The sequence below is a fragment of the Xenopus tropicalis genome, chromosome 2 (genome assembly GCF_000004195.4).
Source record: "Xenopus tropicalis strain Nigerian chromosome 2, UCB_Xtro_10.0, whole genome shotgun sequence".
Lineage (NCBI taxonomy): Eukaryota > Metazoa > Chordata > Amphibia > Anura > Pipidae > Xenopus > Xenopus tropicalis.
In genome coordinates, this window is record NC_030678.2 from 72,937,130 (window position 1) to 72,962,201 (window position 25,072).

The window sequence follows — 25,072 nt, forward strand, 5'->3', positions numbered from 1 at the left end:
GTTATACATAAAAATGATCTTGTTTTTCTCTGGTAATTTTATAGATTTGCAGTGATCGGTTTATTTGCTAATTTAACAGTCAATAGAGGCAAATCATTTTCTCTGATAAACTGAGTTATTTATAGTCCCCTCCAATCTTCTTTCTAGTTAATATGGTGGGTGCAAGTACTAGACAAAATAAGATAGCACAATCTGCTACTTACCACAATCACTAGAGGGTGCCAAAGCTTAGGCACCCCCCCCCAAGTGATTGCATTAACTTGTCTGATACCACAGGCTGGGATTCTTCCAGCAAGCACCACAGAGCGATCCTCTTTTTCCTGCTTCTTCTGTCTTCGCTAACGGGGTTGGCAGCACACTTAGATCTACTCAGGTATTGATATGCTGGCACAGAATTTAGGTGCATTTCTATGTTCTTAAAGCTTTTCAATAGTTTTATAGCATCTTACACCTTAATAAGCTCAAACAGTAGTGGTTATTGTCATAATGGGGTATACTGAGTTGGCAGGTTGGCTTTGCAGTGTACACAGAGGTTTTCCCAGTAGTGTCAGCCATTCAAAGCCCCACAATATCTACTGATAGTTGTTAAACGACCAGCACAAATAAAGCCAGAGAGGTAGTACTAACCTCAACCAACCCTGAAATTAGGTTTTTAGCTTGCACAATGGACTGCATTGTATAATAATTTAACTCACTGGAGATATGTATTCCTATGTGTTTCCTAACTGCCAGTCCATTCATAGTTATAGTCCTTTATAGTCCAATATAGTTATAGTCCATTCATCATTGATGAATCAGTGATGGGCGAATCTGACCAGTTTCACTTTGCCAAAAATATCCGAAACTGATGAAGAATTCACAAAATCCGGTTTCCGCGTGACTTTTTTGAAGCGACTTCAACTTTTTTGACGTGATCATGAATTATTAGACACAACGCTTTCTCACTTGGTGAATTTTTGTATGGCCAAATTTTTGCTGCAGTTTTGTAAACAAATTCACCAATGGCAAAATGTGGAATTTCACAGCAAATCTATGTGGAAAAAAAATGCTCATGGTAGGCATAATTAGTTTAGAAAAAGTCATCTTGTGTTTCTTTTTTGTAACTGATATGGGATTTAATTATCCAAAATGCTTGGGACCTGGGATTTTCTAAATAATCTGTAATTTGGCTTCTGAAAAACATTAAATAAACCCATGGTTTTGGGTTTACCATGGTTTCGGGTAACCAATATAGATTTATGTTACCATCAAGTACTTGGAACTGTTTTATTGTTACAGAGAAAAAAGAAGCAAATAAAAGAGATGCAATACCTGTATAAAGATTCTGTGACTTGTGATTGCCCAGTGTCAGCATTATTACAACATAGCCCCATACGAAATATTGTACCATTGTACCCTCCCACAAGCTAGGAATCTTATGGGCAGCAAAAGGCTCCATCTGCCATTTCCCCATTGCTCTTGTGGTTGAATGGAAGCAAATCCATCCAACAATGTTCCAAAATATAGTGGAAATCCTTCCCATAAGAGTATAGGTTTTTATAGCTTCATAATTTATACCTTTACTTTTGGAATAGGATTTTGGAAAGGCTGGTATCCAAATACATTAACCATGCAGCATGTAGAAACTGAGGCAACAATCGGAATGCATGTACTACAAGGCACTAAGCATCCCACTAGACCAGTTGTATTATATAGTTTCATGGTGGATATTATATTTTTTGCTCGTTGAAGGGACATTTAGATGTCCAACATTTATTTGCTTTCTACAGAGTCTGGGTAGTTTTAAAGTGACCAAACATGGAAGATTTAAGCTGCTGATTCGAGTCCTTCAGACCAATTACAGCTTATCTGAGCTTGTATGGGGATCCCTGACAAGCCTCCCTGACCAATATCTGGCTGAAAATTGGCCAAATTTGCAGGTTTGATTTTCCCTTCTGATCATGGACTGCATAGCTTATTGTGAAGTGTTGCTTGCTGCATATCTGGAGAAAAATATGTTTGTTTGGTGACCTCTTGACAAATGGCTGCATGCAGTAGGTATGCATAAATATGCAGCCTAAAGGTGCATTGTATATTTTGTGGTTCAATCTTTCATAACCTGCACAAGTACAGTCACAGATTTGCAGCTGCATACTAAGGTAAAGTGGATCTTTACGTTATGCACTCATCAGCCACTAGGCCTCAGTTTGACATTTGATTTAAGCTGTTTTGTGTAGAGAGTATTAAGTGTGTTGTTACAGCAGTAAATATGTATAAAATATGTAACTGTATCACATATTATATTAAATATTTGTTATTAATTAGGTAAATGAGCAACAGTGTTTGGAAATACCTAATAATTACTTCTGATGTATGGAATTAGTATACTGTAATGCATAATGATAATGATATGACATTTTGTATAATTGGGAATGGAATGCGTTTCAGATCAGCATTTGATAAAGTGTGTTCTCATGAAACATATCAAGCCAAATCTGTGGTTTTAATGGAGTCGAAATATAATTTTTTTGTTTTAATTGGTGTTGTGCATCCCATCTTGTGTGCTGGCTAAGCCAAATTTTCAGCCAAAATCTAATTATGTGAATTATTATTGGTGTATTAGTCTTGTTTTATGCACTGTTAGCAGCATGTAGATTGCTGTATGTTTAGATGTAAAGTTTGCACATAAAGATTGAGCTAGGAAACCGAAGTAGAAGGGAAGGTATTATTTAATGGTTTTAAGAAATTAAGTTTGCTGTTGCTGTGACACATTTGCATAAAGTCATTATGCAGCTTTAGACATACACAAGATTTTATGTGGCGTACTGTGGTGTTAAAGTAACAGTGAATTGCTTGTTCTGGCAAATACTGGGAATTAATGAGGAGAAAAGGTTCACTATATTAAGCCCACAGTAACTTTTTTTTTGAAAAGCTGAAAAGCAGTACTACTGGCAGCTTCTTTATGAAGCAAGGCAGGTCAGCAGTCTGCTATATTTGCCAGAGTAATTCATCTAATCTCAATATTCAAAAATGGGAATTAAGCTCAGCCTGCAAGTCTGTTTTCTAGTGGGGAAGATAGTTTTAAGACTGCAACAATTTAACATTTAGGATTATTATTTGCAACAGGATACTTAAATTAACAATCAGTAAACTTACTTGCTTTGTTACAAGGTAGTAGGAAGTTTCACAACGTGATGATATACACTGACAGTAGTCTTGACCCTGTAAATTCACTGCAACTTGTTTTTATTTTTGAAGTTGAATTATAAAAAATGTTGCTCTCTGGTTTAAATTTTAAGATGACTTCTACTATAAAGTCTTATGGTTGCCAAGCATGGATTTCTTTCATGTTTTGCACTTACACCCTGCCTGTAGTAAATGTTAAAAATGCACCTTCTTTGAGCCCTTGGTGCCATCTTTTCCGTGTCAAGTCCCAAACAGCCTTTTCCGGGTTTAAGGTCAGGAGAAAGCTGGGTTCAGGATGTCAAATATGCAGTATTCAAGGAGTTAACCAAGTCTCAGGTCATATTCAAGCAAGAATTCATGGCAGGCAGCAATCAGCATTATCTAGAGCAGTGGTTCTCATGTTGTGGTGACCCCCAACTATAAAATTATTCCTAAAACCATCGGAAATATGTGTTTTCCGATGGTCTTAGGCAACCCCGGTGAAAGGGTCATTCGACCCCCAAAGGGGTCCTGACCCACAGGTTGAGATCTAGAGCAAAGCAGATCTAGAGCAAAGCAGAGAATCAAAAACAGTAGATCAACCAGAAATACCAATTTAGGCACACTGAGGAGCTTTCAGAAAAAAGACCTGTGATGGGGCATTGAACCCGGGTACTGAGTGACCTTTTATTTTGAATTTGGCGCCAAAGCATAACGTGAAAATGTCATGCGTAGGCATGCACTGGCGTTCGGTCAACGGGAAACCATGGGTGTCGCCATCTTGCGTGGCGCGTGCCTGGCAGAGCACCTTACAATATGCAGTGAACTGGTTGCAGAGCATATAACAGTGCCATGGCTCAGTGTAGGGAGGATGAATTTTTAAAGAACAGGGCATTGCTTTGCTCCAACTTGCTTAAATTAGTCAGATGCTGCTTGTAGACTTCACTGTCAAAATAGTGGCACAGTGTCAAGTGGAGTGATATTAGGACATATTGCACACTTTTTGTTCTTGAGCCACTTTAATGCTGCAAGATACACTAAAAAACAGAAGTATGATTGAAAGTTTAAGTCTGGTATTTTCTTGATTGTGTAAAGATCCTTACAGGAATTTGTGTAATCAGACATTTCCTATCTGGAGACAAGGCATAATTATTCAAAGGAATACATTACACATTCTGCTGTGCATTTACACCATAGTCATTTTGATTTGTGTAATTCTACTGTGTATCAATGCCATCTTTGAAAGAATGCCATTAACCTATATACTATCAAGTATCTTGTTGTCAAAGAAAAACTAAACCCCCATTATGAATACTTAATCAAAAGATTTAAGTATCAGTAAATATTGCCCTTTTACATCTTTTACCTCAATCCACCATTTTGTGATAGTTTCTGTGCTCCCCCAGAGCACTTGACCAGAAATAATTCAGCTCTAACTGTAACAGGAAGACGTGCAAGAGTAAAATACAGAATTTTGTTCATTAATTGGCAGATATGACCTAGCATGTATGTGTGGCATAAATTGTATAATCCCAGAGGGCAGCCCTTATTACTTAACATGGCAATATTCTGTTTAAGAGTACCCAATGGCACATTGGCACATACTGCTAAATAAGTATATTTATATGAAAAGTGTTTATTCAGATGAAGAAGGGCTTTACATATGAGCTGTTTTATGCAATATATTTTGTAATAGAAACCTATATGGTTCAGGGGTATTGTTTTCCTTTAGGGTGAAGACACAGAGCTAGTAGTAGCAGCTACTTTTTCATGGCTACTAAACACCAGAAAATACACATGGAGACAATTATCAGTAAATGATCAATATTGTCTATTTTAGTAGCCACTACAAGTAGCTGCTACTAGTAGCTCAGTGTTTCTTCACCCTTAAACAGTTACCTGCTTATTTTACTCACCTTGACTTAAACATCTGCTGCCTACCCTAACCCAAACCTGTTTGACTACGCGTGTTGCATGATTCTGTGGAACCTTTCTTTTTAGTGCTCTGGTCTCTCTCCACTGCTGAGCTTTCTGTTCACTTCTCATGCAAACCTCCAACTAGTGTGAGGCACTTATAGGGCTACTTACACGACTGGCTGTTGTTAGAGTTGTGCCCCACATTTTTTTTAACCAAAAAGTCCAAAAATGTTCTTGGTCTCTTTGACCACAAAACCTTTCCATATATCAGAACGGGGTAATTTTTTCTGTTTAAATGCCACTGAGTGCACACTGCCATACAGGGTAAGGTCAGGCTACATTCAGCATTTCAGCATGCACATTAAGGAAAACTTTAGAAGTTTAGAAGCATGACCTGACTAACCAAAACCAGTGCAATCTTCCTTAAAATAACTCTTTAACAATTTGTAATGCTGGTACATACCTACCTTAAATTCATAAAGCTATTAATGCGTAGGTGGTTTTTCTAGGTGTTGTGATGGCAGATTCTGTTAATGCATTTAAGAGGGGCTTGAAGGATTTCTTGAACAAGCATAATATCCAAGGCTATTGTGATACTAAAATCTACAGTTCGTATTGATGTTGGTATATATAGTTTATGGGGCCTATTCACTAATGTACGAATCCAAATCCCGAAATCCGATCATTTTTGATGATCACAAATGTCACGAAAATTCTTTTCATTTGAATACGAAAATTTCATACTTAAGATCCGAAATTTTCATATTGAAACAATTGGTTGCGAATGGCGATCCAATAGTCACAAAATTTTTGTATCCGAATGATCGTAAACGGCGGGAAAAACTTTCTGAAATTTAAACCTTCAGTGCATGATTTTGGAAGCGTCCCATAGGACTCAATGGCAGCTCCAACCTGGCCCAAGGAAAGTCACGATACTGAAGCTTGAATGAATCCAAAACTTTCGTACTCGTTGCAGCAAATACGATTTTGAAATTGTCGCAAAGTATGAAAAAGTCGGGCAAATTAACGAAAAAATCTCAGAAAATACACACAGTTCTAAAACTTAGAAAAAATACAAATTTTTTGTATTAGGACTCAGTCATACATTGATGAATGTGCCCCTATGTATGTGAGACCAGTATAGATAGACCAGTATAGGTTTATTTGTGTGCTGGGTTCACTTGGAAGGAATAAACTTAATGGACTTTGGTCTTTTTGCAACCCAACTTAACTATGTAACTATGAAGAAAGGGACTCTATAAAATTTTAAAGTGTGGCCATTAAATACTTATTCAAACAATGTGTTTCAGTTGTTTTAATATTTATTATGCATGTTTCCTACATAAAACAAAGCCACATTAAAATAATCTTGAGTTTTAGTGCACTATATAGAAATATCACAGAACAATTCCTGTGAATGATATCATTCAGCAATGTGAGAGAATTGGTCAATGGTCTAAAAAGAATATGATGACTGGATAGTTGCAGCATTTAAAGCCTATATAGTGGGCTACATTTGGGAAAAATTGGCTTTCTTGCCTAAAAAGCCACTTACCATAACAAAGTGATTTTGGATACTTTCATAAGTAGAACTGCCTTTGCTACAAGTATTTTCTATTATAGATTTTGACAACAAGAACTGTGTGGGTCTGAACAATCTGACACAAATCCCCCAGAACTATGGAATCTGTGTCCAATTGAAGCTACATGAAAGTATCTCTAAAATCAGGTTGCTATCAAATATGTTAGTTACATACAGTATAAACCTTGGATTTTAGTCTCACAGTTTTGTTGTGCTGTTAAAGGGATCTATGCAAGCATGATACAAAGCTACCTTTTTGTTTGAAGATCAATCAATTATAAAAAAATTCCAATATGCATTTTTGCCATTTATTAAAAAACAGTCCCCAGTGTCAGTTGCATACCCTTTTTATAATACTTTTTTTCTGCTACTTTATCCCACACTCGAGTCTCTTGTTATTTGACGCACTTTTGGCCAGACACATGCTTTGTTTCTCTGTTCCACACTCTCCTTCTTTCTTTCTCTCAGACTAGAAACTCGTCTGGAAACTTGATAGCTGATGAGAAGGGTTGTGAATTTTTTATGGAAGTGATGTGACATCTTCTTTTTGCCTTACAGCAGTGGTAAACACTCTGAATTCTCAGATAACAGGATTTCAGAGCACAAAGACTTGGGGGTAAAAGGATTGCTCTGGTTGTTTTTCTTTCTTTTGTTAATTTTTATAATTATCTATGCAGTGCTGTTTAGCTTTGCTATGCAAAGTTAAACAAAGTGCATTCTGAAAGTCCAGAGGAAGAAAGCTCTTTTTGTAGTAGTGCTCTCCTATGGCATATGAAAGTGGTTGCTGGCACTTCTGTTGCCATTACGTACCTGTACTTTGTACAGCCACCATGGTGTAGTGGGTATGTAAATGTATTAGGATGTTATACATCTGTTGTCCATTTTTATTGCAGAAGAATCAAAGTACTATGCTTTCTGAGGTTGTATGGTTTCATATGTTCATTTCTTGTAGATACGTTGTGTAGTAATGACATGGAAAAATACAGTGATCTTGTTTCCTGTACTTATTGTGTGCAGGTTAATGAAGAGACAAACGGATATGATAGGGTGTTTAATGTCTTATGGTATTTATTTCTGCGTCAGTTCAATGTGAAATATATACATTTGAAGCAAGTTAGCACTGCATTAACCTGTTACTATTTTTCATAATACAGAAGATCCAGCAGCTTTCTGAAGGCTCTATGTTTGGGCATGGATTGAAACATCTTTTCCACAGCCGAAGAAGATCCAGAGAGCGTGATCACCAGGCTGCATCAGAACCCCCAGTCCTGTGTTCAACTCCAGGTCCTTCAACACCCCAGATTCAAACAGCCGCCCCACTCTCCTCATCTGATCACGATTCTGCTGATGAAAAGGAGCGTTCTCCTGAGATGCACCGTGTATCATATGCAGTATCACTTCATGATCTCCCTGCTAGACCCACTGCCTTCAACCGTGTCCTGCAGCAAATACGCTCCCGTCCTTCTGTCAAACGAGGGTCTGGACAGCATGGAGGTGGTCGACGGAGCAAAAGTGGCCCTGGTGACACTGCTCACCATCAACATCATCCGCCATTGCGAGGAGGGAGCCCCCATCTTCCAAGACGTCCTCCGCCACTAGATGGTGGACTGGCTGCTGTGCTTCACCATCACCAGGGTCGCCCAAGATCTTCATCCACCACTGATGCTGCTTTATTGGCTTCCAGTGACACAATTGGAGCTGGGGGGCAAGCACATGAGGACCAGGACAGAGCAGCAGAAAAGGTGAGTAGCTGAATTGGTATTTTGACTTAAACAAAATATAGATTTGAAACAGGGTATCTTGTGACATTAACTGAGGCATTTACAAGGCTGGAACTAGGGGTAGGCAGAAGAGGAATGTGCCTAGGGTGCAACAGTGGGGGGCACCAGGCATATACAACTTCTGCCTGCCAACGCCCTAAGTCATAGTTCCTGGGGATCTCTGCCCTGTTTTCTCTCCCACGCCACACTCCTCCACACCGACATGTGTCACCCCTTCCCACTGCTGCGCATCACAGCAGCAGTGTGTATGCTGACACACCAGGCAAGGGGGGGGGACAAGCCCACTCTGCCATGGACACATGAATGCATTGGCCTGGCATTGGGCATTTGTATGCTTTAGGTACACCTTGTAGGTTACTGGCCTTTAGCAGAGAGATTACATTTTCATTTCAATAAGTGCTGTAGAATTGCCAGTTGCCCACCCCTGAGCTGTGCAATGTACATGATTCAGACTCAGATGACTCATTTCTGAATAACTGGAATTGTTTACATTCGGCAGAATATGTATATATTCACACTTAAAAATTAAAACCTAGTCCAAGTAGAGAAAACCCAGAGCTGTACTTACCTAGGATATTTCTGGAGCATATTTAGTAAATACCTGGAGAAGCAGATATCACCAGTTGTAAAAAATGCAGCTTCTGCAAAGAAAAACTGGATTAAGATTATAAGAGAAATTTGTTTCTTTTCTGTTTGTGGAAAATTTGCTAATAGAACATGAAAATGTATATTCATGACATTGTGGCTTAATTGTGGCCAGAATACAGTAAACAAAAATGTGGTAGTCCAGAACTGGCATAAATATGTTTCTTGTGTTTTTGGAGCTATGGGATATATTTGGCTTTTATAAGCCAAATATTTTGTATATGAAAAGAACAAAAACTCTCTGGAAGCAAATTGTGAGATCAGCACTGCCTCATGGGTCCTAGCCGCCTGAGGCGGGCAACTTGATGGCGCCCGCTGGCTCCCTTCCGCACTTAGCCTTTTCGGGGGCGCAATAGCTCGTCTCATAGCAGCAGCACCCCCGAGCAAGTTGTCTGTGGCTACATTGTACATCCCCATTATAACTCCAAACAGCCATTTTATGTTGTTTTATTCCATTTTATTTAGAAATAACATATTAACATTATTAATATTGATATTATTGACATGTGTTTATAACACACCAGCATATTCTACAAGACTGTACAATAAATGGGTGTATACATTAAACATACAAGAAAACCAACTAAAGCAACCAATAGAAATACAAGTGGTAAAGAGGGCCCGGCCCAAAAGTTTGCAGAAAACATTACAGAAACCAGTGCCAGTGTAGGTAAAATAGGTAAAATGCATCATTCAAGGGCAATAATGGTGTTAATGTAAAAAGTTAAATCTCAAAAATAACAATAAAAAATTGGTGCATAAATTAGAGAAAAAATACATGTCGCTTTATATGCAGATGACTTATTAGTTTTTATTTCAGAACCTCATGTATCACTGCCTTCATTAATGCAAGAATTTCAAGAATACAGGACATTTAGCAATTTTAAGATAAATTTTGATAAATCGGAAGCGTTAAATATTTTCTTAACAATACAGGTACAGCAATCTCTTCAGAGGAACTTCCCCTTCAAATGGAAAACAGATGCAATAAAGCACCTCGGAATACACATCCCTACTAATTTGTCCCATCTTACTCAGTTAAATTATATTAAAATACTCAGATCACACAAGATTTAAAAAAACGGCAACTCCTATACATAGCTTGGTTCGGCAGAATTAATTGTTCAAAAATGAATATTTTACCCAGGGTGTTATACTTGCTTCAAACTATACCACAATAATTTATGAAAGGTCTGAAAACTATAATAATTAATTTTATTTGGTCTAATTCGAAGCCCAGGATAAAACAAAACTTTTAGCATAGGGGAGGAGTGGGCCTCCCTAACTTTAGAAATTACAGTACAGCTATTGTATTAAGAAGAAGTTTAGAATGGGATCATCTTTATAATAATAAAAAATGGATTCAACTGGAACAGTCCTTAGTTAATAGCCCAAAGCAAGCTTTATGGTGATTACAACCAACCCATAGACCAAATCCTTCTTCTTTACCCTTGATTTGTACAGAGAATTTAACAGCAGTTGATAATATGCTGAGATTTTCTCCAGGTATTATTTCTTGGATTAGACCTTTAACACCAAAATATTGGCAGGTAGGTATATTTTTAAACGGCAGATTTAGAGTAAACCTACCTTGCTACCGGGTAATAGAAAATAAAAAAATACTTCCATTATCAACTGTTTGCCCAGAATTTCATGAATCTTTTTTATATAAGATAAAATATGCTCAACTTAAACATTGGCTTACTAATCAAGTAAACAACCCCATCCTTAAAGGAAAAGTAACACTAAAATTTTTTAAGTGAAAAAGCTATTCTTCCCTGCACCAATAACTGCCCTATCCTGCAAATTTCTTAATATTTTGAATGCTTTAAAAGAAAATACCTGTTAAAACTTGGCTTCCTGTGGGTTCCTTTCAATTGAACTAAGGAGATACAGCAAAGGAAGGAGCAGGCATCAACTATGCGACGATCGATTGATCGAGTCTAGCCTGACTCCTTCCTATACAGAAGGAAGGCTAGGCTCGATCAATCGATCATCACATAGTGATTGCTGCTCCTTCCTTCACCATATTGAATTCTGCACGCGGCAATGGGGCAGTCGGTTCGGGGACCGCATCTACGAGCCGATGTGGTCCCCGATCCGACTGGATTTTCTAACCTGGGCGATCGATATCTGGCCAATTTCAGGCCAGATATCAGTCGGCCAGGCCGACTTATGTGAAGGGGATGGGGGGGTGTTTGGGGTGGGGTGGGGTGGGGGGGGGTGTGCGGATGGGGGGGTGTTTGGGGTGGGGGGGGGGTGTGTGCGGATGGGGGGGTGTTTGGGGTGGGGTGGGGTGGGGGGGGTGTGTGCGGATGGGGGGGTGTTTGGGGTGGGGGGGGTGTGTGCGGATGGGGGGGTGGGGGGGGTGCGTGCGGATGGGGGGGTGTTTGGGGTGGGGTGTTTGGGGTGGGGTGGGGTGGGGGGTGCGTGCGGATGGGGGGGTGTTTGGGGTGGCGGGGGGGTGCGGGTGGCGGGTGTTTGGGGTGGTCACCTAATCATGCATGGGGAAAAAAAAATACCGTCAAATACCGTGATACCGATATAATTTTGAAAAATACCGTGATATGAATTTTTGGTCATACCGCCCAGCACTACCCCAGACCATCACACTACCACCACCATATTTTACTGTTGGTATGATGTTCTTTTTCTGAAATGCTGTGTTACTTTTACGCCAGATGTAACGGGACACGCACCTTCCAAAAAGTTCAACTTTTGTCTCGTCGGTCCACAAGGTATTTTCCCAAAAGTCTTGGCAATCATTGAGATGTTTTTTTAGCAAAATTGAGACGAGCCTTAATGTTCTTTTTGCTTAAAAGTGGTTTGCGCCTTGGAAATCTGCCATGCAGGCCGTTTTTGCCTAGTCTCTTTCTTATGGTGGAGTCGTGAACACTGACCTTAATTGAGGCAAGCGAGGCCTGCAGTTCTTTAGATGTTGTCCTGGGGTCTTTTGTGGCCTCTCGGATGAGTTGTCTCTGCGCTCTTGGGGTAATTTTGGTCGGCCGGCCACTCCTGGGAAGGTTCACCACTGTTCCATGTTTTTGCCATTTGTGGATAATGGCTCTCACTGTGGTTCGCTGGAGTCCCAAAGCTTTAGAAATGGCTTAATAACCTTTACCAGACTGATAGATCTCAATTACTTTTGTTCTCATTTGTTCCTGAATTTCTTTGGATCTTGGCATGATGTCTAGCTTTTGAGGTGCTTTTGGGCTACTTCTCTGTGTCAGGTAGCTCCTATTTAAGTGATTTCTTGATTGAAACAGGCGTGGCAGTAATCAGGCCTGGGGGTGACTACAGACATTGAACTGGGGGTGTGATAAACCACAGTTAAGTTATTTTTTAACAAGGGGGGCAATCACTTTTTCACACAGGGCCATGTAGATTTGGAGTTTTTTTTCTCCCTTAATAACGTAAATCTTCCTTTAAAAACTGCATTTTGTGTTCAATTATGTTATCTTTGACTAATAGTTAACGGTTTTTGATGAGCAGAAACATTTAAGTGTGACAAACATGCAAAAGAATAAGAAATCAGGAAGGGGGCAAATAGTTTTTCACACCACTGTACATGTAGACCAGTCTGAAGGATGTCACTGGCTACCTAACTTGACTATCACCAACAAATGCACATTTGTTCAAGTTCCCTGCCCAATATGGCAGAAAACTGGAACAGATGTGCATTTTTTGATAATGGGTTCATCCCATCACCAAAAAATGCACCCCATTTTACCCATCACCAAAAATGCACCCCATTTTACCCATCACCAAAAATGCACCCCCTTTCCTCCTCCCCACCTTCCTTGCTTTGTTTCTAGCTTATGACATGCTACACTGTATCGTTGTACTTTGAAGGAAACAACTGATCAGTATTATTTGTGGTCACTGTTACATCTTTTGTGGATTTATAGCTCCCTCTTGTGTTACAATTCCTTATAGCAGTTCAGCATATAAAGCAGAAGCTTCTCGTTTCACTAATCCTCAACCTTGGTGAAGGATTTAAAACTTCTGATTGTGGGGTCTGATTGTGATTCTACATTAGTTATTACTTTAAAGAATAGTAGGGTGTCTCTCTTGTTATTTTGGTTGTATGTAAGAGGCAGGCATTGCCTTATTGGCAAACTCAAAAATGTATTTGTACTACGTAGGGCATGTTGGTACATTAAATCCTATTACATACAGATATCCTGCTTGTATTGCTATTGAAGTCCATACTTTGTATATGAATGTGATTGATTTTAAATGTTATTCAGAGCAAATTGTACATTTTAGGTAACTTTTGAGTAATGTAGCTGTTACTATGTTTGCCATGGTTAGTGCCATGGAAGTCTGTGTGAAGCATGACAAAAAATGTGCAGCACCATGGAAATTATAGTGTAAAAGAATGATGTGTATTATGCTACACACGTGGAACTAAGTGAATATTTTGCCAACCCACCTTTAAACAAATCACATATGACAAGAAGGTTCAGTTCAAAGGAGACAGGAACCAGGAAATCAAAGTAGCTGAGGTGGTCACTCTTGGGGTATTCAGATCAGAGTTTCAGCTCCTTATTCATAAGGTGCAAGGCAAACCTGAGTTGCAGGTTGGCACAGTGGGTAGCACTGCTGTCTTGCAATGCTTGGGGAATGAAGTTTGTAAGTTATGTCAGTTCTTGTAGTCTGAGTAATTGGTTTTTGATAAACTGACAATAGTGTATGTGATAGGAACTTTAAGCTCTACTGGGACAGGGACTAATGGAAATCATGTACAACAAAGCACTGTGGAAAATCTTGGTTTTATTTAATTTGTGAATAATATTAACCACTACTTCTTGCAAAGAGAAGATGTAATGTTATGTCATACTGATTGATTGATCCAGGATGATACATACTTCATACCATCCCAACTGAAACACCACTGATACTAGCAGTCAAACACTGCAGCAACCACTGAAGGTGACAGAAACAACAGAAAAGGGCAATAAGTTAGCTTTGTACTTGTTCTGTGAACACAGCTTTACTAACCAACACAGGGTACCTGGACAGGACCCTGAAGTCATGCAGTGTTTTATGATCATTTATAACAAACAGGTGTCTTACCATAATTACAAACAAGAGTTACAGAATAAAAGCAGAGTCAGGGGGCCCTGCTCACAACATTTTACAATCTAGGGACAGAAAACATTTAAGACAAAAGGATGATATAAACAACTAGTGATTCTTTAAATACGTTGATTTCTAATTATATAGGGATGCTTCATATATGCTTCTTTAAACAGGTGGGTCTTTGGGGAGAGTTTGACAGTTTGGAAGGAAGAAGTGTGATGGATCATGGCAGGGAGTTCCAGAGACAGGTAGAAACTTGTGAGAAGCCTTTCATTCTTGTGGACTCGTTGATTGAAAGGTGATGGTAATGACTATGAGTGAAATTAGAGGTATGATGTTGGTGGAATTATTATGAGTTCCATTTTAGTTTTGTGTTAATGATGTCTTGTGAGCAAGGTCTTAAGCAGGTACAGTTGTGGGTGAAGGAGGTGGTGGGGGCACAGTTAAATGGGGCTTTTCAGGATAGAAAGGAGATTAAGGAAGAGAAGTAATGTTGTTTAACTATTGAGAGAGAGTTGTAGAAGGAAAGCATGAACTTAAAGTGGAGGTAGCCAGGTTTATTCATGTCATAAAACTGATAGAAATCATCTTCTTAGGTATTGAGTTGAGCTAAGTGTGCCAAGGCTGGGGTAGTATAGTGTGACAGGTGATGGAAGGAGTGAGTGTGTGAAAGGCAGAAGTGAGAGCATTGTTGTAGAGATAACCTGCCGCATTCAGACAGGAGAGTTTATGTGTATATCAAGTTCTGTTTTTTAGTTAATTACTTCAATTTAATCCTTATATGCATGTCTGTTCAACAGGGCCGGAACTAGGGGTAGGCAGAAGAGGCACTTGTCTAGGGCGCAACAGTGAAGAGGTGTTAGGCAGGTGCCACCCCTAGTCTGGAATCTCTTCATTTCCCAGCACTCCCTCCCTACACAGCGCTCCCTCCACTACTGGCATCCCCGCGTGTGCGCGCTTGCAACTTGGACCACATCTGCTGTCAAATGGTGCTTCAAACGCATTTCATTTCATAGTTGTACTGGTTATTTACAGTACCTGTAGAACTTCCTGTCTGCATGCTTGTTAGTTAATATGAATAGTCTGGTAATGGAACTAACATAATTTATTCTGTTAGGTCAGATCTTCTGTGCCAATGTTTGCTCTAATGTCTTGTAGACCCTGTTCTCCAAACTACCACATATAAATTTGGCTTTTTGCAAGTACTGTTATATATATTAAAAAGGTAAAGGTAGCTTTGCTCTGTGATTGCTAAACCTCTTCACTAAAATATTTGTTGGGCTCTGGCATGGTGCCGAGGGACTGGCTAATTGCTAATGTTGTGCCTCTATTCAAAAAGGGGTCCCGTTCTCAGCCTGAAAACAATAGGTCTGTTAGTCTGATATCAGTGGTAGGGAAGCTACTGGAAGGGGCAATAAGGTACATAAATACACAAATACATTGCAGATACTATACTATAATACTATTAGTTTGTGCCAGCATGGTTTTTGTGTGTAACAGATCTTGCCAGACTAATTTATTTATCTTTTATGAGGTGAGCAGGATGGCAGTGGATGTGAGTTACTTGGACTTTGTTAAAGCATTTGATACAGTACTGCACAGAAGGTTAATGAAAAATGTAAAGAAATATTTAAATTAGGGATACACCGAATCCACAATTTTAGGATCTGGCTGAACCCCACATCCTTTGCGAAAGAATAACAAACCAAGTACAAATCCTAATTTTCAAATGCAAATTATGATAAGGAAAGGTTAAAGAGAACAGCTCTCTCTCTCTCAGTAAAAAATTTCTGACTTCCAAATTGACAAAAAGTCACATGATTTTAAGGATTCAGATGGATCCCAATCCTGCTGAAAAATGCAGAATCCTAAACCGAATCCTGGATTCAGTACATCCCTAATTTAAATTAGGGAATATTGGCCTGGAACATAATATTTTACTTGGATAGAGAATTAGTTGAAGGATAGATTGCAAAGGTTCTGATAAATGGAACATTTTCTAATGGGTCAGTGTTGTTAGTGGAGTACCACAGGGGTTTGTCCTTGGAACTTTGCTTTTTAACTTTTTGTTACTAACCTGTAGGTGGGCATTAAAAGTTATATTTCTGTTTTTGCTGATTATACTATATTGTGCAAAACTATAAGTTTCATGCAGGATGCTGCCACTTTGCACAAAAATTTGACTAAATTTGAAAACTTGGCAGCAAAATGGAAAATTACCTTCAGTCTTTATAAATGAAAAGTTTTGCACTTTGGTAGAAATAATTTAATGGGAGTTATGCACTATATGGAAGTGTGTTGGGGAGGTCCTTAATTAATTGGCGACCTTGCCAGGCGAGTGCATTGTTATGTGTATGGCCACCTTAAGGCCTCACCTTGAGTATGCAGTGTAGTTTTGGGTTCCAGTCCTTAAGAAGGATACTAATGAGCTGGAGAGAGTGCAGAGACGTGCAACTAAACTGGTAAAGGAAACAGAAGATTTACACTATGAGGTTAGACTAGTTTGGGGTTGTTTTTTCTGAAAAAAAGGCACTTGAAAGGGGACATGATCAGGCCCGGATTTTTTAAATTTGGCTCCCATACGGAGCAGTTGGAACCTCTCCCCGCTGCTCCGTATGGGAGCTTAAAGGTTTACGCATGCGCACTCGCGGCTGGCGCGCGCGGGGGGGGCAGCCTCAAGGTGCCCAGAAGACAAATCCGGCCCTGGACAAGATTACTCTTTACAAGTACATTAGAGGGAATTGTAGGCAGATATGGGATGTTCTTTTTTTTCCCCATAAAAGGATCAGTGCACCAGAGGCCACCCCTTTAGATTAGAGTAAGGGAACCTTCAAACCTTCATTTGAAGCATAGGTGTTTTTTTCATGGTGAGGGCAGTGAGGTTGTGAGGTTGTACTTCTGAGTGATGTTGTAATGGCAGATTCTGTTAATGCCTTTAAAAGGGGCCTGTTCTTGAACAAGCATAATATCCAAGGCTATTGTGATACTAAAATTTACAGTTAGTAATGATGTTGGTGTGTATAGTTTATGTATGTGAGTGTATAGATAGGTCGGTATGGGTCTATGTGTGTGCCGGGTTCACTTGGAAGGGTTGAACTTGATTGACTTTGGTCTTTTCAACCCAACTTAAGTAATATCACCCCAAAAAAAACTATATAGCTGTCACGATTACGGCACTTCAGACGCACGTAACTTTAGGCGTGGCTGTCTAGAGGGTCCCCTGCTCAGTCTCACACACCTGACACCCAGGTCAGACTAGCATCACAGCACCCCAAAGACCAACCAACGCTCACAAACTCATATACAACTTGCTGCCACCACTCTCATACTTCTTACCCTGGCGGTGAGAGATGCCAAGCACACTGGTAGAGAAAGGGTTAATGTAAAGAACCGACACACACACACTCTCCTTACCAGCAGTCAAAGGGTTAATCAGCACACAGCATACAGAGGGCTAAGGCACACAACACAGTTACACACTCGGAGGTTAGGTACGTTTTAGAGCATCAAGGACAAACTTATTAAATTTTATATTTAATATTATAAAAAGTATAACAGTGCAAGTTAAAACAAGATGTTACAACAAAGGACATACGATAAAACAAGTACAAACAGTTTTAAAATAAAAGGGAAAAATATAGAAGTCCTATACTATACCAAGCAAAGTCCTTCTAGTCCTGGAGGCAAGGGGAAACCACAGGATAAACTTCCAATAGAAATTGGTCCTCCACAGAATATCCGAGTATAGTCAGAAGAGCTGACTATTTATCCCAGTTTGCAGGGGATCAGGTAACTGGACACTCCCCCCTCCCTCAGGAATGCAAGGGGTGTCACCATTAGCAGGATACAATGGGAGTTTTATGGCCTCCTGTGTATGGACTGAGTGTATGGACTGGTCCAATGATACCAAGAAAGATGAAATTAGATTCATCAATTCTAAATGATCCCACCGGTCCCATACAGACTAAACATCACTACTGTGTGACCTGCCCCTGCCCAGATACTCCTATCTGACAAACCAAGAACCCAAATCCAGCGATGTTTGGACCCGTAAAAAAGGCCATCTTAAATGAAACATATACTCAGGTTTTGGTACCTCTAGTATAAATAGTATGGGTTCTGGGACAATAAATGTTTGTGAGTTTGGGTTATGGTGTGACCTCCACATCACCTATGATGGGTCCCAATGTGAACTCTAATTCACCCCCATGTGGGCTTTCACTCCCCCACATGGCATGGCCCTTATCAGCTAGGGATTAGAGTTGGGCATTCCAGGATGTGAGGCCTTTACACATGGCTGGTTCCAGACCCTAGTGACCAGAGGCCTGTTATATATCTCTTTCTGGCACTTTTCTGGAAGATTTTGGGATACCTTGGCCTGCTTGATTAACCCTTACAGGCCTATATCATGACAATAGCTATTCACTTTTAAGGGGTAATTTACTATCCCATCACAATTTGTTTAACCAGCATCTCTTATGTTCCTCTCTATTATAACGTTACTTTAAATATGAATTAAAATATCAGCTAGATTTAAGTAGATGAGAACAACATATCTAATGATTTATGTCATTAAGTCTTAACTGGTGTACATGGAAAACTGAAGTATTGAATCTGCAAAAATAAAAATATAATGCACCAGATTCAATTCAAGAAGAAAAACTGGTCTCATGAGTTTTATTACTTGCAAACTCCTTTGAAGTCTATATCTAAATATCTCTCTGAATTAAATCTTGTCCTGAATGGGTTATCGCCTGCTTCTTTTGCTTTAGTAAATCACAGGTCTTACCTTCTACAAGCAGTGAACAGGTTATCTATATAAATCGAATATCCAAGATTTAGAGCTATAAGTCAGATTATATTGCACATATGAAAACAAAAATGATTATTGTTGGGGGGGTGGTTGGGATGAGGATGAATCCTGAAGGCAGAGCTCTGCATAAGAATACTTTCAAACACGGGCACTTATCAGCATTCTACAGCTGCTGCCTGCCCCCACTCCTGAGCAAGCTTGCTAGGGTCATAGGGATACTGCTGCTGCTGGACATATCATGCTGAATAGCTATCACACTGGCTATTCTGGAAAGACTGACCAAGCACTGTAGCTGGTTGTTTTATTGTGACTACTATTATCAACAGAAGTATCCTTTTACTATATAGTTTAGGCTACCAGAAATGGGCAAATAAAGGGTCTGCCTTATAGGCGTGATTGTCCAATCAGCGTTAATTAATAAATCTAATTTAGCTACATATATAGAGTTTCACCTATTCTTGAATCTTTAAGCATCTATCAGCTGTTACAGCTTTGCATATTCTCTACATGGTCCAGATGAATCAATACAGTATATTTATATTCTTTGAATGCAGGCTTTTACAGTGCAGTGGTGGATAGGGTGCAAGGGTGTGCTGTACATTGTATTTTGTATTTATCTGGTAGATTAGGACATAAATTGCTGTTCTGTATTGTGTTGCTTAGGGTGTGCTCTTTGCTGGGCTGTCCATGCTGTCCATCCATGGGCTGTCCATGTTCTTGTTGCTTGTTATGCTGTAAGGCAGGATTATTCTAAATATTGACAGTGGCTGTTATGTTTTTATCAGATTCAGGGTCACAGAGCTTTGTGTGTGTGGTGGAGGATGGCTAGCTGGCAGAGCAGGAAGGCTGTTGCCCCAGTTTAAGGGTTAAAATGTATGTAAATACAAGATATCTAACTGGCAGCTTTTAGCTGTCGATAAACTGAAACTCCCAGGATCCTGTCTATAGCCGGTGGTTGTTTAGTAACATCTGAATATTCACACGTGGTCTGCTGACACATTATTATTGTACGTGCTCATTCAGGGGTGAAAAAGCTGCCAAGCTGAACACTTTGATACAAATTGAATAAAATGTACAGTGTGTAATGTGTACTGAATATTATGACTGTTCATCAGGGTTGGGTAAAATAGTATCAGAATTCTGACTAAATACTTCCTGATAACATGGTCTTTATGTTGATATGCTGACAAGCAACATGGTAATGTATATCATTGTATAGCATGAGGCTCAAAGTTATTAGATACTTTTTGTTTGCATTATAAAGCTCTGATTTTTAATGTTCAGCTGCCAGTTTTGTTTTTTTTTGAGATAGCTAAAGATTTCAATCAAAGTTTAGATTACATACATTAATCTGCCTTACATCTGCTATTACAGTTTGTATGCCCACCACCAATATTCAGCAGATAAACATAGCCTCATGCAGATTCACCCTCACTGACAGGCAGACAGAAGTGCACATACAGACACACATGTAAATACTCTTATATTCATAAAAAAGTCCAAAGTTGCACAGAATGTACGCTAAAATGAAGGCTTTTATATGCTAACTAGCCAGTGTTGTTTGGTGGTACACTTTCAGACACTTTATAGCATTGGTGCATTTTTGTGTCATAAGTGTGTGCCTTGAATTATTCACAATACTTTGTAGTAAAATGTATGTAATCTGGTATTATTAAGCATTTATAAAGTATCAGACCATGCAGAGGACCATCAAGTAGATGGGTTGAAAAGCAATGCTTACAAAGCAGTGCTTACAATCTCATGTATAGACACAACTGAGCTGCATTTCAGATATATGACAGCCAGGAAAGATTCCCATCATTTTAATTGCTTCATTTTGGGTGTTGATCAAAATGCCTTTACCTTCCATAGCCCTTATTGCATTGCCTAGTCCAGTACGGCACAACAAGCAAAAATTTCTGCATGACTTTAAATGAGGATTTTCACATACTTAAAGTGGCTGTACACAAAAGGATATCAGACTTCTGACACTTTTACTACAATAGTACTACAAAGGACTACAATTTTGGCAATGTGACGTACATTTGTAGAAGCCCATCTGTTTGTGTTTTATTAAATTCTCTTTACTATGGACATATAATGCCCTTGTTCTTTGTGAAAGTGCTCTAAGCTATTTTTGTAAAATTATGCTGCACAGACATTAAGAACTTTGCTTTCCTTGCAAAATGTATCAGCGTCTGACATATCTCTCTGGGCTGCTTTATTATTTGCTATACAGATAATGAGATGTTTGCCTAGTGTTCTTTGAGATACATGGCAATGCTGTGAGCAACATGTAGGTTGCTGGTACCTGTTCCTCCCACCCAAAGAAGCACTAGGTAATAGTAAAAAAACATTTAATGACTAACCCTGTGTCTGTAAAAAAGGAGGTTTCTGAATTTTGTTTTTCCCCTGTGATAAAATTCATGTTCTGTCAATCTAAGGGTGATTTACATCCCAACTTTTTTAATGTGGTCTGGAGGCTTTATGACTTGCTTGTTAGTATTATTTTATTGTCACCCAATAAATGAACATGTATCCCCATTCCCAGTGTCTGCTTGCAATAGGCTTAACATTTCTTGCTGGTTTTGCTGTTGGCATAAATATCTGACTGATCTTAAAGTCTAGTTTTGTTTGTCCAGTCCAGTGTTTCCCTGGGGCTGATAAGTTATTGATTTGTAGAGAGCATTGGTTGCTATGGCATGATGGGATAAGTATTCATTCCCTGTCCTTGGGGTAGTTCTCACAGAGCTGCTGACCTGATGCTAGATTGCAATCTGTGTCATTTTCAGCTGCATTTACTGTAGGTGCACCCTTCTTCCTTTAGCTTTCCCTTAGCCATTCCATACATAACCAAATTGTACTTTAAGCTTTGGTCAGCTTGATCCATGTTTTATGTCTATTTGTTCCTTTCCTGTCCTCTCATTCATTTTCCTTTGCGTTCCCTCTTTCCTGTTGTATTTATTATTACTTACAGCTTCTTTTGTGCCTACATAATGTCCTCCATACTTTATTCTATACTGTATACCCTAATTATTTTTTAATCCCCCTTTAGTCTATCATTCCCTTTCTCTCTCTCTCTGCAGCTCTCTTTATACTGATATCCTTAGTCACTTCCCTCCCACTCTTACTCTCCCAGCTATTCCTGTTACTCTGCTGCACCAATATTCTGTTATTTCTCTGCTACTTCCTTGATACGGATGTCAAAATGAGGGAAGGAGAGGATGAGTTGCCTTTTGTAATGGTACTAGGACAGGCCCTGTGTACCAACCCTTTAGATGTCCAGTTAACTGAAATTTACCCAACTGAGCCTGCAAGTGGGAGGATGCAACTTGTAAACACTCTGCTAGGAGTGAGTGTAAGTATGGAGAGGCGCAGGCCACAGGCTTAGCAAAAATTGATTTATCTTTGACGTTATCACCTTATATAGAAGGTATATTTGAGGTTATACAGTGATTAACACAGCAAATCTCTGTCAAAACTTTAAATGTGGTAATGTGCTTGTCTATGGCAGTGGTAGACAAACTGGCACATCTATTACTATTATTTATTATTAGCCATCAGTTTATGTGGCATGTAACCTGTATTTTTTCAAACCATGCCATGGGTGGATGAATGTTTACAGAAACATACAGGCAGGTAAATTGGTGAATGTGATAGGTAGCTTAGATTGTAAGCTCCACTGGTGCAGGGACTGTTGAACAGTTGCTATTAATAAAGAAAAAAAAACGATGTTTAACACAGAAATAGTGGAGGATGCAAATAATTTGTTTAATCTATGTTTTTGCATAAAAGCTTGCCTGATTTTATTCTGTAGGTTGGTTTCTTAGACAAAAATAGGGCATTTGCTAAAAACAGATTTAAGTTAACCAAGACTGTGGCTTTTTGTGTTACACGAGGGACGGGGGTAATATAGGTTGTTATTCACCAATCCATGCTCCTCAGTTCAGGACAGGGCAAAAAGGGGAAGTTTAGAAACATCAGCCCTTATTTCCGAGTGTCACTAAAATTTGCAATAATTTCCTCAGCTCACTGTTTTTCTGTCTTTCTGCACATTACTTATGGTTTTAGTTCAGTAACCCCAGTGTTGACTTAAACACCCTCGCTGCAAAGCTGCTATCTGACGAATAATGACAAAATGTGGCATGCACATGAAGAAAACACTAAGCCAGGTAGTGTGATAGCTTTGAATTTGTTGGTTTGCAAGAGGTTTGACCACCACATATTTTTTTCATCATTCTGCCACAGGCCACCCCCTCCAATTTCACCTAATAGGTATCACTTTAAAACATTATCTGAAATCTTTTGTCACTTGTAAAAATTCAGGTGGCTATTAGGTTATATCATTTTGACATGCATTCAAATCTAAATATGCCTTTACATTGTTTTTATGCTATGCCACAGCAGTCCAGCTGCTTTTACTGTTCTGTAAGCATCAGGTTTTGCAAGTAGTGGGATATTAAAAACTATGCATATGCAAATCTGCACTGTAATACTGCTTCTTATGGGTAATGAGATGAGGCGCATACCTGGCAGATTAAGTGTTTCACTAAAGTAGAAAATAGTGGAAGGACTTAAAGGGAAAGTTTAATTGCCCCAACATATCAGTGTGAGAGCATCACATTATAAAAGTTAACAATCATTCATAGACCCAGTGGTGGGTGGGCACTAACAGAATGTAAAGCATCAGAGTGTGGACTGGCACAACAAGCATCTACGGGCACAACTGTAGGAGTTATTACAGAAGCATTCTTTGTTTATTGGATCTGGATGTGATGTTAAATGTACTCAGTAGTCCAGTGTTAAGAGCTGCTGCCTTGCAGCACTGTGGTTCGATGTCAGTTAGCTATCTGCAATCAGTTTGGATGTTTTTTTTGTACTTGTGAGGGTTTGATCTGGGTATTCCAGTTTCCTCTCCCAAAAACATACAGAAGGGTTTATTGGCTCCTGATCATAGTGTGTATATGTGACAGAGATTTATATTGTAAATTTTACTGGGCATGGGGCTAATACGAAGGTGTATGTTCTTAGCACATCGCTGTGGAATATTAATTGTATTAACTGTCATAGATTTTATTTTATATTGTTTATGTAACTTGTATTTTGTTTCTGACTTGCCCCTTCTTTTAATCAGCAACAACTCGACAAAGGGGATCTGAGCACCCTAGGGCTGCCCCCCAGCACAGTTCATGGAGGCTCAGAGGGAAACATCAGCCTGGAAGTCCCAGAGGGAGCACCTGACCCTCAACGCACAAAGGCAGCCATGGATCATCTGCATCAGAAGATCCTAAAAATCACAGAGCAGATCAAAATTGAGCAGGAAGCAAGAGATGACAATGTGGCTGAATATCTGAAACTGGCAAATAACGCAGACCGCCAACAGGCCTCTCGCATCAAGCAGGTACAGTATAAGCTTCTTCATACTCTTTAAGCAATATCAAACTGTGCACCATTGAAGCATATGTAAGTAGGAGCAGGCAAATATGTTGGGCATTAAGGTATTGACTGACAAACAAAAATAAAATAGAAAAAGTAAACCACAAGGCCAAAAGAATGCATTTTTTACTTTAAATTGAATTATTTTAATCCATTAAAACCTTGACTTGGAGAAATATACAAACAATCTTTCCGCTACATTTGATGCTATGAATAATTAAAAATAACATTAACACTGAATTCAGTACAGTTGAATTTTCATATTAAAAGTTTATTTTGCTGCAGGGTTTATAAAATTCTACCTGCCTTCAAAGAATCTGTGTTAGTACAAATATTAAGGTCAAGTAACGCATGTATTAAAATGTGGCATCACATGAAAGCTTGTGCAAGTGACTGACACTTGGAAACAAAGTCTGCATATTTCCAAGTGACAACTGAATGCCAAGTGCTTGCATGATGTTCTTACATTACATTACATTAACATTTATTTATAAAGCGCCAACATATTCCGCAGCGCTGTACAATAAGTGGGTTACATACATTGGACATACAGAGTAACATATAAAGCAATCAATAACCGATACAAGAGGTGAAGAGGGCCCTGCCCAAAAGAGCTTGCAATCTACAAGGAGAAGGGTTAAGACTCAAGGTGTGGGAATGGGCATTACC

At 39.2% G+C, this 25,072-nt stretch overlaps 1 protein-coding gene across 5 annotated transcripts in view; it reads left to right on the forward strand.

Moving 5' to 3' along the window:
- tmcc2 (transmembrane and coiled-coil domain family 2) overlaps window positions 1-25,072 on the forward strand; it is a 39,813-nt gene that overhangs the window by 5,742 nt on the left and 8,999 nt on the right. For 4 of the 5 annotated variants that reach the window (XM_012965585.2, XM_012965582.3, XM_031896129.1 and 1 more), the window contains 2 exon segments: window positions 7,798-8,385; window positions 24,102-24,368. In XM_012965585.2, the coding sequence (XP_012821039.1) occupies window positions 7,798-8,385; window positions 24,102-24,368 (855 nt within the window). 5 annotated transcript variants of the gene reach the window in all.